Source organism: Garra rufa, chromosome 4 (genome assembly GCF_049309525.1).
Source record: "Garra rufa chromosome 4, GarRuf1.0, whole genome shotgun sequence".
Taxonomy (NCBI): Eukaryota; Metazoa; Chordata; class Actinopteri; order Cypriniformes; family Cyprinidae; genus Garra; species Garra rufa.
In genome coordinates, this window is record NC_133364.1 from 27,313,054 (window position 1) to 27,331,241 (window position 18,188).

The 18,188-nt window shown below is 37.2% G+C and overlaps 1 protein-coding gene across 1 annotated transcript; it reads right to left on the minus strand.

The window, feature by feature from the left end:
• Nucleotides 1-489: 489 nt before the first annotated feature.
• On the minus strand, nt 490-16,481 carry st8sia1 (ST8 alpha-N-acetyl-neuraminide alpha-2,8-sialyltransferase 1). The gene is made up of 5 exons (XM_073838933.1): nt 15,794-16,481; nt 14,106-14,250; nt 10,778-10,887; nt 7,609-7,701; nt 490-5,472 (listed from the first exon to the last, which is right to left on the minus strand). Exons 1-5 carry the CDS (start codon nt 15,970-15,972, stop codon nt 4,980-4,982), a joined length of 1,020 nt encoding a protein of 339 aa, XP_073695034.1. The 5' UTR covers nt 15,973-16,481; the 3' UTR covers nt 490-4,979.
• Between the last annotated feature and the right edge of the window lie 1,707 nt (nt 16,482-18,188).

Consider the following 18,188-nt stretch of genomic DNA (forward strand, 5'->3'; position numbering starts at 1 on the left):
ATTATCTGTAAATTTTTGTTCTGAAAGTTAACTACTCCTTTAAAATTCTTAATTTATTTTCAACTGAAGAAAGAAAGACTTTGTAAACACTGGACTGGTATTTCTGCCTTCGTCACGCGTGACCTTTCCAACGTGACTATGTAATGCAAGAAGATGTGGACGCAGAACTAGTGCTATTTTTTTTTAGAAAATGCCGATTGTTTTGCTAGACAAGACCCTTATTTCTCGGCTGGGATCATTTGCAATTTGGACATTCAACTTGTTGATCTCCATTGAAGTCCACTGTATGGAGAAACATCCTGGAATATTTTCCTCAAAAACCTTCATTTGTTTTTTAACTGAAGAAAGAAAGATAAGAACATCTTGGATGACAAGGTTGAGTAAATTACTAGGAAATTCCTGAGTGAACTAATAGTTTAAAATTGAGTGCTTCCTCTGAGGTTGTTTAGACAGACTGTTATTCATAGACTTCACACAGACTGCAGCAAATGAGTTGACAGGACGTCTTTATTGTTTGAAAGCAGTGTGTTTGCTTTTTTTATTATCATATTTTGAATATTGGCATAACCCAGGTGGCACGTTAACAACGTCCAGCCTGGTTCCTGTTTATTTTTAGTAGATTGTGACATGCTCAAGTACAAACACCAACTGCTTGAGCCAAGAAGATTGACATGATAGGACACATTTACAGCTTAGTGGAGTCAAACGAACTTCGGTATCTAAGATCCAAGCTCCTGTGAGCTTCATCCATGAATTTAACAGTGAGTAGTACAGTTGAGGTAAGATCAGTTTCAGCAAGGGCACACACCCTCATATGGCTCAAAGGGCGGAACGTAAAATACATAATTCTTTGTGAGTTTCTTACTCAAAATCAGTTTCAAAAACCAATTACATATCACAGTCGTGCATGCCTACTTACAAACTACTACCTCACTCATTCACAATACTGAACAGCACAAAAAGGTGCAAAAAAATATTCATCAGCTCCACCATTTAACACTTTCCCCAGCTTCATGTACGATAAAGTTGTGGTTTTCTGGCAATTAAGCAATGTTTAAAAAAATTACAGTAATGTACGTTGGTCCTTCTACAACCATATGCTAACACATTTTGAAACTAACATCCATTCACTTCTCATAAATCATAATAAATTAATAGGTCTTTCCACATTTCTACACATCAGCCTTGCTTGAAAATTCAGTTTGGGGGGTAAAATAAATAATCCCTACTCCCTAGATTTGGTTAAAAACTTGTCCTTGATAAAATTATCTCCATAGCCTTTTTAATACTGATAAAGGCACTCATTGGCTTAAAGTGTGAAAATATGGAAATGGGAATTTCTGGAGATACTCTAATGAGTGCACACATTTCCTTCGCTATCAGAACGAGTCTCAAAAAACTTGCTAAGAACAAGCCTGGGTCATAGTTCACCCCAAAGTTTACCATTAACACTTTAAGTTGTTTATGCACCATTAACTGGTACTGTTTGCTGTACTGTCTTTCATTTCTGCCATTTTTTTTTAAATTAGCATTTCAAACACATTACAATAATGAGAACATGAAGGGTAAACATGCTCAGTTGTCTTTTTTTTCTTTTGATTGGGGTGAAATGTGACCTGGTTATGTTTTTTTTTTTTTTTTGTGAGATTCAACCATTAGATTGGCAACATTAATGCACAAACAGTATGTACACACAACACCTTCTAGCTAAAAATGTGTCAGAGCTCAATGTTTCAAGTACACATTCTCAGTGTTACCGTAGTGTAAGTAATCTTGCACTACATTGAGTTTTCTCTTTCACATCAACTATAGTACTGGAAATGAAAGAGTAAACCAAATGTAGAACTAGATGTGAAACAACACTTTAAAGAGAATCTCGCAAAGCAAGTTAGTTAAGCCGTCTTATAGCTAGCTACCTGAATACTAACACACCTGCTTAAAATGGCAGACACATTTAAAGGCAACTCTGTTCTCCCTTAAAGGGATAGTTCACCTAAAAATGAAAATTCTGTCATCATTTAGTGGCCTTCATGTCATTACAAACCCATAAGACAAATCTGAGAAATTTCTGTCCCTTCATTGAAAGTCCATTATATCAAAACTGACGTACCAATAAGGTTAGTTCAAAACCATCAAGAAAGTACCCACTTACTATATTTGAGTTGCTCACAAACTCATGTGTGTGCATATCTTTATGCCAAAATTAGTGCTGTCAAATCAATTAATTGCGATTAATCACGATTAATCTGTTAGTATTTTAGAAATATATGTAATATGTATTTATATACATATACATATAAATATATACAGTACTCAAGCATATATTATGTATACAAGCTAAATTTGGATGCGATTAATTGCGATTAATCGATTTGGCAGCATTGATCAAGCCTCTTTTACAATGTTTCTGATGCATCAAAAAGAAATTCAGTGGACTTTCACTGAAGGGACAGAAAACTCTCAGGTTTCGTTAAAAATCTAAGATTAATCTGAGAGATTTCTGAAATCTGAAAGATTTCTCTCCCGCCATTGAAAGTTCATTACAAACAAAAACTTTGACGTTTCAGAAATTTCAAACAAGAACCAATAAGATTTGTTCCAAGCTGTCAAGAAGTACCATTTACCAAATTTGAGTTGTTCACAAGCTCATTTATGTGCGTATCTTTATGTATCAATTTGTGCTGCCAAATCGATTAATCACAAAACCTATTTTAAATCTAACATCCATTCACTTATCACTAAATCATAATAAATTAAGTCATTGCACATTTAAATTAGTGCTGTCAAATCGATTAATCGTAATTACTCGATTAATATTTCAGAAATATATGTAACATATATTTATATACACTACCCGTCAAAAGTTTGGACACACTTCCCCATTAAAGAGAATGGGGAAGTGTGTCCAAACTTTTGACTGATAGTGTACAAATAAAAATTTCACAGTACTCACACATATATTATGTAAACACAAACTTATTTTGGATGTGATTAATTGCAATTATTCGATTTGGCAGCAGTGAACAAGCCTCTTCAGATAGCTTGGATTAAACCACTTGATTGCTTTTACAATATCTTTGATGTTTAAAAAATAAAAAAAAATAAAGACAAAAATTTTGGTGAAATAGACTTTCACTGAAAGGATAGAAAACCCCTAGGTTTCATTAAAAAAAAGATTTCTGAAATGTGGGAGATTTCTTTCCCTTCAATGAAAGTCCATTATACCAAAACTTTTGACGTTTCAGAAATTTCAAATAAGAACCAATAAGTTTTGTTCCCAGCTATCAAGAAAGTACCCATTTACCAAATCTGAGTTGCTCGCAAACTCATGTATGTGCATTGATGTGCACATCTTTATGTATAAATGCTGTCAAATCGATTATTCGTGAGTAATCGATTAATATTGTGTGAATACATGTGATTGCTGTTACAATGTCTTTTTTTATTTATTTGAAGAATCAACGTTTTGGTGAAATGGACTTTCAATGGAGAGACAGAAACATCTTCATTTGTGTTTCAAAGATTAAATAAATTCTGTGAGTTTGGAATGACATGAGGTAAGTAGTTGACGACAGTTTTCATTTTTGGCTACTAACCCTATAAATACTGAGGTTTCTGGCTTTACTTCAACATAATAGTGCATCCTCTTACCAGTCGTACCTATTACAACTGTCTGTCAGTGATGATATATAAAGACTAAGCTGGAGTGCATGTGTTACAGCTAGCACCTACACATTTAAACCTAATTCCCTGTGTGCAGTTTAACAAAAAAATAAGTCAAGGAAACAAGTTACTGGGCAGACTACCAAAATGGCTGCCATTACATTCAGAGAACCCATGATTCTTGTGGAAACAGTAATGAAACTGGCGATTGAGTATTTACACGTTCCGGACCAGGTGTCCAGCACCTTAGCAGGCAAAAAAACATTTATCGTATGATTGTTGCCCCTATAACCGTGCGACGAGGGCTCATTACACCACTGCGTAACATCTAATGACTGAATTCAAACACATACAAAAAACACAAATAATATTTAAAGATGCTGCCACAAGAGTCACCATACTTTTTTCCATTTGTCCACAAACAGTTCACTCACTCTTCTACAAAATTTGGGCCTCCATCTGGTTTGTGGAAGTCTTCCAACTAAATGTGGAAATCTCTCAACAGATGACTTCCTACTCAAAACAAAACACTATGGTCATGTATGAAATGAGTCTCACGACTATTCAAGACTGACAAGGTGGTTCTCAGTACACATCCTACCTCAATGAATGTTAAAAATAAATAAAACTAGGAAATTACTCACAATAATACATTAACCGCAGCTTTCGCTTTAAAGTGGTCTTAAACCAGTCTGTGGCTGTACATTCAATGCCCAACTTCCCTTTTTCCGGCTAAGCTTGTATTTTCACACTGATTTGTATTTAGGCGAACAATGAGAGAAAGATTTTCACATTATTCCGTATTTCCTCAAAACTCCCAAAAGAATCAGTTTTCAAGACAAAACGAAACAAAAAAAATGCCAAACGATCAAAGCATTGCTCCCAATTTCTGAGTTCCCATTTAAAGTTCTTAAGACATTGTTTGAAGCAGCCCCTCCCCCAGTCTGTCTTTATATTAACTGAACAAATGGTCATTGGATTCAAGGGTCCAACTGCTGGTGGATGCAGTTTAAATAGGTCACATGACACCTAAGCCCCTCATCACCCCGGGACTTCTACAGACGGACACAACAAGCTTCCAGTGAGTGCATACATGAGGATGGGTACACATGCAAGTCTTTACAACAGTCCCTTGGCAACAAGAGGGTGGGGTGTGTTGGTAGCAGTTGAGGTTCAAGCATATAGACACCAAAGAGAGGCCCAGCGTTGGGGGTGGGGGCATCACCTCCCAACCCACAGTATTCTCATGCTAATCACAGGATGGCCATCCTGTTCCTGTGGGGATATAACGGAGTTGCCCCTGGCAACATTTCCACTTATTTTTCCCTCTTAGGCTTCTGTCCTTCTTTTGCACAATCGCCGACTCGCATACGCAGTGTGCCGCTCTTGTGCAAGTGCCAGAGTTGCAGGAACTCCTCAGGCATGGCGTGAAATCTCGAGGATGGGAGAATGTTGTCATAATAGTGGTGGCTGACCGGTTGCTCGTCCAGCCCCACCGAAAACGGCCAGAAACCGTAAGCGGTCACCTCTTCACACAAGCCAAGGGCAAGGCTCACCAGGAACAACCCAGTGGACAGCCGTTTGCCATGGACGCCGTGGTTCTTCCAGAATCGACCGACATTTTTAAGAAAGTCCGGGTTGGCAAAAAGAACAGTCTGGTTGGAGGCGGTGTCTGCAAGGGCGTGGTATGCCCGGAGGGAAGGGTCAGTACCGGGCTTCATGGAGAATGCTGGTATGTAGATGTAGCTGGAACCATATGCCTTCATACTCTCTACGAAGGATTTGCGGGACCATAGTAGATTCTGAAAGCTGATCAGGAAAAAGAGGAACGATTTTAATGTCAATGTGGAGTGAGGTGTTCTTCAAATCAAAAATGTATAAGGGTGTGTTCACACTTGTCATGTTTGGTTCAAGTAAAACAAACTTTGGTGCAATTGCTCTGTTAATGCGGTTAATTTGAGTAAGTGTGTACGATGTCATCCGAACTCTGGTGTGCACCTAAACAAGCGAGCCGAGATCGATTCAAAATAAATATGAACGCAACATGGACCAAATACTTCTAAATGAAACAAAAACAGGAAGTCATGACAAGACGCAACGCTATGACTTCATGAAGGGAACATGCGGTCTATCTAACACAAAATGAGTAGAGGGCAAACGTGGAGCAACAAGGAGGAAAAGCACCTTTTATGAGCCTTTTGTTAGTTCGCAGATGGTGAAATTTAAATCATATACACCCAACAATGAGCGTGGGTAGTCCAGCAGACGGCATTAGGTGTATTCAACTTAGTGGCACTGCGGATGTATGACATCAAAGTACCCATTCAGTGATCTGTCTGCTCAGCGCCACTTTAAGTTGAATGCACCTGTTTCTTTTGTTTGGAGTGTTCGGGGAGTTCTGTCACAAAATATATGCCATTCAACGCGACCAATCAGGCTGTGAACATATCATTATGCCTTTAGGTTCAGTATCTTTAGGTTCGCTGTCAAAAATGCCAGTGTGGATTCTAAGTGGACCAGGACCAAATGTATAATTTTCCTTTTTGGTCCGGACCAAAAGAATGAAACGAACCAAACTACAAGTGTGAACACACCCTATTTTTTAAAGATACTGTGTCTACAATGGATGAATGACTGAATTCAGAAACCCTTAACTGAAATCTAACTGTCAGTCTATTACTGAGCCATGGTTAACTTTAGCTCTTTATTTATACTGTATTTTGTTAAATATCCTGTTATTTCTTTGGCATTGTGTGAATAGTCAAGTAATAATAAAGTGTCTGAGCTTGAGCTTGCTTCTGAATGTCTCATTTTGGAACATTCACATCATAACACAAGCATTTATATGCTGTTTTTATTAATGTTTAAAAATATACAGTATAAACAAGAAGAATGACCCTGGTACTAACAAGGCACTTCTCTTGGCACTGATCTCCTGCCAGCTAATGCAAGGGACAAACATGCTAATCCACTAAGAAAGGTCGATATTCATCCCTTAAGACATGTAGTCAGCTGTCTGGAGAACTGTGTGTCCTTTTCTGACCGTTCTGTCTCGGTTTTCCTGCTGTTGCCGCATGCTACTAACTTCTTCACAAACCACAAATACCTACCAGCTGTTTCTTATAGCAGGGCTTTATGAACTCTATCAGACAACATAATGCATTGTAATTGTAACCTGAGTCAGATGTGGAATTTTTTTTAATGAAAAAAAAAACATGGGGCAGTAGAATGAAAGAAAGAATTATTTTATTGAAACAACCACAGTATTGCAGAAAAACATTTATAAATAAAACAGTAATATGTCAAATATGTTTAATGCTTGGACTAAAAAGATGGATTAGCTATTTAGGGTTGTCAAAAGTAACAGTACTTTTTTAGTCAGCACTAAAATAATAATCATGATAAAAAAACTAACAATAAAAGTTTCAACTGAACAATTTCAAAGCTTGCTGTGATAAAAAATAATGGTATGAACCTATTATGAAACCTACGGTAATCTCCGGGTAGAGCAAAAAGGTGCTGCTTTGAAATCTAAGGGTGTGTTCACACTTGTCATGTTTGGTTTGATTAAAATGAACTCTGGTGATTGCTCTGTTAATGCGGTTAATTCAAGTAAGTGTAAACGCTGACATCCGAACCCTGGTGCGCAACAAAAAGCGGACTGCAAGTGCTGGTTAGCTATCAAAAATGTCAGTGTGAATGTTAAGCAGACCAGGACCAAATGTATCTTGTTCCTTTTTGGTCCAGACCAAATGAACCAAATGAACCGAACTACAAGTGTGAACACAACCTAAATCACTGTTGTTTCCACTGTTATCGGTATCCACTATTGAAATGTTGGTATTGTAATTAAATTAAGTATAATCAGTGAATTCATACAATAACCCCCCCAACCCAAATAAACAATACAAAAAAAGAAATAAGTGAGGAGGAGAAGACACGTACTTCTTTTCAATAATGCTAGGATTCGCGCTCACCAGGTGTGTTCTGGTACCAACATCAGTAGTGTACTCTTTGGACAGAGGAGGAAGGTTACATCTGGAAGTAGAAGAGATGGAGAAAGATTGGAGAAAAACTTTTGTTGGGAGTGATGTTTCTCAGTCTGTCACAAGAAAGCATTGTTGTTAATGTCATTGTTTCCTAATAAAGTGAAAACAAGGTCCCAGATCTTACTGTGATGCTACTGATACAGCCAGCTTCTCATTAACACCATAACTTAAGAATATCTGTTCTATCACAGGCTAGCAACCAGCTAATCAAGTTCTCCAGAGTCACTAAATCTTTAAAGCAGCTGTATTGGAGATAAACTATTGAAAAAACAATTGGCCCTCCAAGAGAAGGACAGCACACCCAGGGCCACCAGATTCGGTCCTGGAGGGCTGGTGTCCTGCAGAGTTTAGGTCCAACCCTAATCAAACACACCTATACCAGCTAATCAAGATCTTACTAGGTATATTTGAACTTTCAAGCAGGTGTGTTGAGGCTAGTTGGAGCTAAACTCTGCAGGACATCAGCCCTCCAGGACCAAGTTTGGTGACCCCTGCTCTAGTCCCTGGTTCACTGATACTCTCTGTGACCATCGGATTAAGATCTAAGCTGCTGAGAAGAAAAAAACCCAGGACAAAAGGCCAAGCTGACCTGAGCTGGGTATCAATCTTTCCTGTTCTCTTCTCCATGTGTGTTTCTGCTGCCAAGGAGCCTTGTCTATCCTACAACATTCATTGACCACTTTTCTACACCATATACCCACAACCAACCACCACCTGCATGGAATCTCCTATTCTTTCTTTCCCTCTTCTCCCAACCCCTTTCGACCAGATCCTCTGCCATCTTCAGGAGATCATCACATCTTTCATGACTTGCAACTTCCCTTCATAATTAAGTAGGCTTGTGTAACCCCTTTGCTACCTAAGTAGTCTTCCCTTTTCTCTCCAAATTCTTAAGTATTCAGTTAGTTCTCTGATTTTCTCTCAAAGAACAAGTTACTCGATAACATCCAATCTAGCTTCATCAATGGACATTCCACTGAAACTACCTGCTGGCTGTTAATAAAACTCCAGGTCATATGTTCTCATTGCTTTGTTGCCTTGAATACTGTAAATAACCTGATCCTCTGTCCACCAATTATGACCTGGGCATCACAGGTATGGCACTTCAGTGTTTTCAGTGTTACCTCGAAGGCAGATCCTTTATGGTTTTCTTATTTACCAATAAGTACATATTACTGCAGTTTCCAACAGAAATTAACACTAGAGGTGGTAAAACAGTGAGCACTTGTAGTTGTTTTTGTATATACTGTTATGATTATAGCTCCATATATTTTGCTTTCCGGACTTAACAAGTTTGCTCGGTAGCTCAGCCGGCACGGAATTGCGCTTAGGATGTGGAATCCTTGGGTACGAATCCCGTGAAAAACATGACTTATGATAAAAGAGCTAAAAGATAAGAGATTCAAAAACGGCAAAAAAAACCCGAATGCATTTCACATCTTGCGAAAAAGTTCACACAGGTTTGTTTTCATCATAAGATCAGGTTGGCTCTACTTGTTGTTCCAACCTGATGAACCTATGGTCTCGGCTTGCATCTCTGCTTGCTCTTCAAACAATTCCAGCTCAACTTTGCATTTGTCAACACTAACATCAACCAGGACAAGGAACCAGTGGTAGTGTTCGATGGCCAGCTTACTACCCCATTTCAACAAAAGCCTGGCCATTCTTCAGGACAATGCTTTATAATACGAGGAAAACCAGGCTATTTCTTTCTGGCTGCGTTGCGCAGCTCCTTGTCCAAACATTTAACCCTTTTAAAACTTGACTACTGCAATGATCTATTGGCCAGCGTTCCGGTCAGCACATATATGCCTCTGCAGATGATCCAGAACTTGGCAGCACGTGTGCTCTTCAATCAATCAAAGAGGTTTCACACCATGCTTATCTTGATTTCACTCCACTGTTTTCCTGTAGCTGCCTACTTCAAATTCAAGGATTTGATGCTGGCTTTGAGGACTATAACTGGAAATGGATCCTCCTACCTCAGTGCTTCCTTCTGCAATTGAGGGGCACAAAACACTCCTTCACAATGAGGCACCTTTACTCCTTTGTGATAGGATGAACTGCCTGCCTTCACCCAATCTCCTGAGACCATTACTACTTTTCAAGAATTTCAACAGTTGAGGACATGGCTATTCCTCAAGCACCTTTTTTAAATCACAAAGGCACTTAGACCCAGATTTACTACCAGCTTGCACCAATGCAAACCGTCTTTTGGCATTACGATAGTACTGTCAGGATTTACTTAACACATGCAGTAAAGAATTAGTGCTGCAAAGGCGTGGAAAGTTATTTTTGCGCCTGACTTCAATGAATATGCATTTGTAGGTGTTTCCCTTACAGATGGCAAATTTATGGAAGGAGAGTATTTAAATGAATCACTTTTCCCCTCCCATTGGCGCTTTTATGGAATTGTGCTCTAACACTAATTTGCTCCGTTAATAAATCTGGCCCTTAGTATTGTAAAAAAGTTTCTGCATTTCCCCTTTGCTTTAGTTTCTACTAATGTACCAATGGTTATATTCAAACTTCACATTATATGCTTAAAATATTGCTGGATAGAAGCATTTTCTAAACGTGATCCTGGACTACAAAACCAGTCGTAAGGGTAAATATTTTAAAATTGAGATTTATACATCATTTAAAAGCTGAATAAATAAGACTTCCATTGATTTGTTGAAACGATATTTGGCTAAGATACAACTTTTTCAAATATGCAATCTGAGGGTACAAAAAAATCTAAATATTGTGAAAATCGCCTTTAAAGTTGTCCAAATGAATTTCAGCAATGCATATTACTAATCAAAAAATTTATTTTGGATATATTTACAGTAGGAAATTTACAAAATATCTTCATGGAACATGAACTTTACTTAATATTCTAATGATTTTAGGATAGGTAAAATGATTTTAAATAGGTAATTTTGAGCCATAAAATGTATTTTTGGCTATTGCTACAAATATACCCGTTCTACTTAAGGCTGGTTTTGTGGTCCAGGGTCACAAATGAATATATATATGTAAAGATAATTCTGTTTGACTTTTTATTTTCATTTTGTTCTCACCTCATGATAAAATCAGCTTGGTCAATTTCTTTGCCACAGCCACTGTGTTTCAGGACCCCTCCATTGCCCACAACTGAACACTTCTTCAGAGGAAGCTGCAATGGTGTATCCTAGCAACACAAAAACAGTGGGAGTTACACAAATGGGTCGAAGCAATGAAGAGTCACACACACACACACACACACACACACACACACATGTTGGGTTTACATGTTTTATGGGGACATTCCATAGGCGTAATGGTTTTTATACTGTACAAACCGTACTTTCTATCGCCCTACACCTACCCTACATCTAAACCTAGCCCTCACAGGAGATTGTGCACACTTTTACTTCATCAAAAAAACTCATTGTGCATGATTTATAAGCCTGTTTCCTCATGGGGACCTGAGAAATGTCCCCACAAGGTCAAAATCTACTGGTATTCCTATCCTTGTGGGGACATTTGGTCCCCACAACGTGATGAATACCAGGTACACACATACACACACACACACACACACACACACACACACACTACATTTCCAATGGTTTCTTTTGATGAATACATATTCAAATCAAGGCTACTCCAATATTCATACACTTCAAAGAGCATTGAACCTCTAAGTAAAACCGAATCGATGAAAAGACCCTTTTTAAGACTCCCTGGCGATTAATTTGCATTACAGGCTACTAATTTAATCTCACACATACATAATTAAACACGCAAACATTTTCCTTTTACAGGAGTTGTAGATTCAAACCAAGAAAAAAGCCTAAAAATCAAAAGCAAAATACTACTTTTTTAAATAAGCTTTTGTAACATACTACACCATACCATTTAAAAGTCAGTATCATTTTATTTATTTATTTATTGATGCTAAAATAAATTACATTTTAAAATATATTCAAATAGTAAACATGTTTCAAAATTTAACAGGTTTTGCTGTACTTTGGGTCAAATAAATGCAGGCTTGGTGAGCAGAAGAGACTTAAAAAACATTAAAAATCTTAATGTACAAAAACTTCTGACTGGTAGTGTAGATGTCCTCATCTTTTGTTTCAGGTTTTGTATTTCTTAAACATTGCTGAAAGATGTTTTAAATGAATAGAATGATCAAATAAATCCACTTTAAATTACTAATCTTTTGGATACCAGTTGGTGAAATGTCATGCAAAAATACCTCACAATAACAAAGCAGGATGATATCAGCGCTGTCTTATCTGGCATCAGTGATACATAATGTACTGATAACCATTACATGCAGATGGTTAAATTCAATTACAGCAAGTCTGATGTACAGTAGGCTGAAACCTAATACTGAGCATGAGTGGTGATAGTGAACGTCCTTTAAGACTGTGTGTAAATATATATTTTTTAAAATGGCTCTTCTGGGTACAAAAGATCCATTTACGACTAAACCTACTATGAAAATATTCCCTTTTAGCTACAAAAAAAAAACCACTGTGTCCATAGTAACATGGCCGCATAACCCGTAGATCTCACTGAATAAACATGTTAAATCAGTGTAACTACATTAGAGTGAGACGGGGCTGTGTGGGTGTGTGTGTAGGATATTGCGCTGTTTGTTTGCATGTCCATCAGTAATGAACGTGGGCTCTGAGACCGTGTAGGAGGGACATTGCGACTAAAAGGCGGCATGGTGCCCAGTACAGGACAATCAGGACCCATGCGGGTGTCTCTCCCATGCCTGTTTATTTTTAGAAGGTGGAGTGCTGCACTAAGCCTCATGGAGAGTGGGTGTGGAAAGAAAAAAAAAAGACCAACTGCTTCGCTTTCAAACACTTAGACATTTATAATTATATTTTATAAAAGTGTAATTAATTTACTTTACTTTTTCAAGTGATCAAACTAAATCAACAATATTTGCTCTCTAATGATTCAATGTAAGAAATCTGCTGAATTTACGGTGTACATGTTGAGAACGTAATCTTGAATTAACAGGAATTTGGAACAGTTTACTCTCCTCTGGCATGCAAAAATAAAATTCCAGGACTTTCAAGGACTTTTCAAACACTGCTTTTTTTATTTTCAAGGACTTCAATCAGAGATCACCCTTATCGAACAATGTCTTCTATTTCAAATTAAAAAAAAAAAAAGTGAAATAGATCAATAAAAATATACTAATAAAAACAGCAAACATGAAAGTATTTACTACTAAAGTATTACCAAGTATACTAGATTTGCGATCCCGCACTGAAGTTCCGATCTGAATCAAATGATTTGCGATCGGAAGTTCCGATCTAAAGCAAAAGATTTGCAAACCCGCTCTGAAGTTGCAATCTAAATTAAATGATTCGTGATCCATGCTCCGAAGCATCTTAAAAAAGGGTTTGTAAAATCGCTTCGAAATCTTGATCTGAAAAAAAAAAAGATTTGCGATCCCGCACTAAAGCCCAATCTGAATCAAATGATTTACGTTCTGAAGTTCCGATCTAAAGCGAAAGATCCGCAAACCCGCTCCTAAGTTCCGACCTAAATCAAATGATTCGCAATCCATGATCTGAATAATGATTCACGAACCATCATTTCAGATCAGGACTCGGATTACGGATCATGAATCATTTGACTTGGATCAGAACCTTTTGCGAATCAACTGATTCAGATCAGGTCTTTGGAGCATGTATTGCAAATCATTTAACACAGTGGTTTAACTGATTCAGTTTCGAAAAGCTCTGTTACACCCATCACTACATGTTTTTCAAAATTGTTCCAAGCGATGTTGAAATTCGAAGATGAATGTCTCTTTTAACTCAATATTTTTGCTAGTGAATTGCTTGAAATTAATGTTCATGATCTTCAGCCATGTTTACACAACATTGTCAGTACTACTACTTGCTCAGCTCTTCTGACATTAACTGATAAGTGAAAATTGTATGTTTACATTTTTTTATTGTGATTTTTGCATAAAAAGATATGTGCTCATTGACAAAACTAAACACTTACTTCTTAGATACATTGTCTTTCAATAGTTCAAGCACTTTTCAAGTACTTCTTCAAGAATATTGCTATTTTCAAGGGTTTTCCAAGTCTTAAATTTCTTGTGATGATGGAAACTAAGGATGGACAGAATGTTGGTATATAATGTATGACAGCAGAAATGCATGAAAGCAAAAACACAAGGTAGTATTATCTTTTTAATACTAGTTTTACTATTTGGAATCTTATGTTGTAACAAAATCTAAAGCTGATGCCAGTCTTGGATTCAGATAAATAATTACATTTCACAAAAATCACCAGCCACCCCTACTAGATCTCAGTAATAAACATGTATCAGCAAAATCTAGTCATATTCTTTGGCTCATTGAGTTTTATGAAAGACAGTACCTGAACAAAGAATGGGTAGGTTTCATTGTTGACTGTGTGATAATGGTAGATCTCTCCATCGTACCACAAGACTTTGCCTATTGGCGAGTTCTCCTTAGTAACAGCAAACATCCTCTTTGGATCACAGCATTCTGTCAACAGTTTCCTGCCAAAAAAAAAAAGAAAAAAAAAAAAAGAATGAGATTTTATGACACTTATTAGCAAAGAAGCAAAGGCTTTTGAAATGGTCCTTTCTAACTGACTTGGAACAAAGACACATTTATAAAAGCACAAAGGGCCAGATTTACTAAACAGGGCAAATTAGCGTTGGAGCGCAATTCCATAAAAGCGCAGATGGGAGGGGAAAATTCTGCGTGTGATTTACTGACAATGCACACATTAAAGAACACAGACGCAGCCAGATTCCATAATGTTTCCATAATGACAAGCGCAATCTAATCAGAGCAGCGCAAATGAGCAAATACAGTAATCTGACAAATGTAAAACGTTGGGTGATTCATTTTAATACTCTCCTCCAATCAATTTTGCATCTCTGAAAGGGAAACTCCTACAAATGCATATTCAATAAGGTCAGACAGCCCTTTCAGCGCTAATTCTTCACTGCGCCTCTTTAGTAAATCTGTATTTGTAACAGGAAATCAAGACAAAATTCTGAGTATGAGATTCTTAATATTATTATTATTTACAATATTTAATGCTATGAATATGGATTTAGACCTTTTTAAGGTCTTTATTTATGGAAAGGTGAATAAAGACTTTTTAAAGACCTTATAAGAATGTTTCACAGCAGATCTTTTCTATTGTAAACAACAGATTTATTTCTAATGTGCGATTCTAGAGCATAAAAACCAGTCATATAGGTCAAAATTAAAAAAAAAAAAAAAAAAGAGAGAGAGAGAGAGATTCATGTATCTTCTGAAAGCTTTCCATTGATGTATGGTTTGTTAGGATAAGACAATATTTGGCCGAGATACAACTATCTGAAAATGTGGAATCTGAGGGTGCAAAAAAATCTAAATATTGAGAAAATTGCCTTTAAAGTTGTCCCAATGAAGTTCTTAACAATGTACATTACTAATCAAATATGTTTTGGTATACATTTACTGTAGGAAATGTACAAAATATATTCATGGAACATGATCTTTATTTTGTATCCTAATGATTTTTGGCATAAAAGAAAAATCGATCATTTTGACCCATACAATGTATTTTGGCTTTTGCTACAAACATACCCATGCTACTTAAGACTGGTTTGTGATCTTTTAATAAAGTATATGCTGATATAGAACGTTATAACCTGTTTGCAATTGCAATTTTTGAATGTAACATCTAATAACAGAATCAACCTCTTTGTGACGTCACAAAGACCAGCCTTCCCTGGAGTTCAGAGCAGGGACAGATAATGTTTTAAACGCGTCTACCTTTGTGCGCATGTGCGTTCTCTTTAATCGTTTTTTGTCTGCACTCTGCATTACCCATGTATCAGCATGAGTGCCAGATTACATGGACTAGATACTTAATGCAATCGCTCCATTTACTTAATTACAGTTAGAGAGAGACTTCTGTGACTAAAATATCATTCCAATTCGCACAGTACGAATTTATCTAAGACATGTTGTCTTGCACATTATAGAAACGTTCGCAATGATTAATAATTGAATGTGACGAATCTAAACGCACTGAAATACCTGTACAGATCCACTCCGGTTTTGTTTCTGGTCCACGTTTGTCCCTGCCGCAGAACCTCATCCACCATTTCCTTGTCGCTGGGTATCCTGTACACGGGGAAGATGTATAGCCACAACAACGCCAACACACCCAGAGTGGCCCATATATACTTGCTCCGGTGACATCTCAAAGACACCATTCCGCCGAATCTGATCAGACAAATTCCTAGTTCAAAAACACGTGCTCACGGCTGACCCGTTTATTTCGGTGCCGCTGCCATTAGGAGCAAAAAGCCGCTGCAATACCGTTATCCTGCTATTTCCATTACGCGGCTTGAAAGAGGCCAGCAGCGGTGCATCAGTGTCAGATTTTCATGCATGCATCAAATTCCTCCTCATTTCATTCACTGCTGCTTTGCTGATGGGTGAGCTCACAATCACGGTCGAGTTATTGTGGGATGCGGCAGATGCGGTCGCCTTCATCGGTTCTGTCTGGGCCAGCAGGGGGAATCTCACGGGTTTTTATACGGGATCCAGAGATCTTCTGCCCCCATCACCCCTAATGCAGACCGTCTTGAACTGTCCAGCAATTCTGATCCCTGTGCTATCCGACTTCATATCGCATTTAACACCACACCACAGCCCATCTCTGCGTTCCGCTATGCAAATTAATATTTAAGGCCTTCCCTTCCAATCTGCCCGTCTCGGATGTAATCTTCCGAATAAGTGAGAGACAAAGCTTAGATTGTGAATGCTTTAGCACGCATCATTGCCCTCATTACTTGTTACGATTCTGCCCCCTTCCGGTCAGTTGTGTCACATGACAACTGCTGTGTAATAAATGGAGTATAACGGTGTACATTGTTGCGCGAATTCACCGTATGTCGGCTACAAATAATGTATGAAACCGTACGAGGTAAGCATTATCAGAAACATGCTACATTTTTTTGTAACAAACATGTTTTGTTCGGTGATTCCAAATTACATGACAAAAATTGTAGTTAGTATCCTAATGACGAGTCTTTGTCATTGTATGAATATCCACAACACTTTAAGACTGTCTGAATAACAACGTGCAGTAAACGGTAAAACTGTTTGCTCTACAAACCAGTGTGTTCACAATTACGTTAAAATAATGTGGTAAGACACACCAATTTGCATTATCAAGCAGAAAACGAGTTGTTTTGTACAGCTAAATAGTTGGATAGTCAAAAAGTCCCTACTAATGGTTTTTAATTTAGTTTTTAAACATCATCTTGGAATGGTACATGAATATGGTAATCTATCATCTGATACTATCACTCCCATCATACCCTGGCATCACCACAGTACTTGTTTTTATAAGGGCTGCTGCAGTGTTATCACCACAAGTTTACAAGTTCACAAGTCAAATGTGACAATGTAAACACTGCCAGACACAATTTCTCGGTTCAATTTCATGCAAATACATATGTGCCTGCTGATGAATGCAGTTACCCTTAATGTTCACACAAGAAAAGCACAAGAGCAAATTGAGCAGAGGATGTCAATGTGTGAAGGACACCAGAAGCTGGATGGTTAACACACTAATAGGTCAGAGTTGTTTCTAACTCATCTGTGTAAAACAGACATACTGCTAATTTAGAGTGTCTAATTTTGTTAATTATGGAAAGTAATTCATCAAACTATAGCATAACATCTGTTAAAATAACTCAAAAAAAGATGGTTCTTTAAAGGTTTGTTACATGTAGTAACAGTTCTATTTATTTATTATTAAAAAGTAAAGAAAACAAATCTAGAGACACATGAAGTCACAAAGCAGTGTGTTTAACTAAGCTAATTAAATCGCAAGCATGCTGCACACTGCTCAGTACGAAGTATGAACTGAATGCAAAATGCAAATAGTAATAAGTAAAGTAATATGGAAATATGTTATTATAAAACATTATTGTGCACACCCTTCTCCACCAGCAGAAGGAGATCTTGGGCTATGACATAATAAAGATGCTGTGTAAGGGCTTTTGGTAAATGATTTAAGATGTTTTAATAATATTCCCCTCTGAAGAGCTCCAAAACTTCATCACTACAATTTATTATGTGCATATTCAGTACACAAATTCATTTAAATATGATTTGTACATGAGAACCATATAAGTTTTATGTTAAGGTTATATTTTATATGTCAAGTATGGCATATCAAGAAATGTGAATCTAGGATGGATGTACGATATCTTGATGTGCCATACTTGAAAACAAACAAACAAATATACTCTTAAACTTCTATCTTTGTTTGTATGACATGTGACATTAGGATAAGTACTGAATTATAGGTTTTGTATAAACTAAAAAAAAACACAGGTTGATGGATAATTTAAAACCTGCCTGACAGAAGATCTTAAAAGTTTGGTTAGCCACAGGAATTTTTACAAATCTGAAT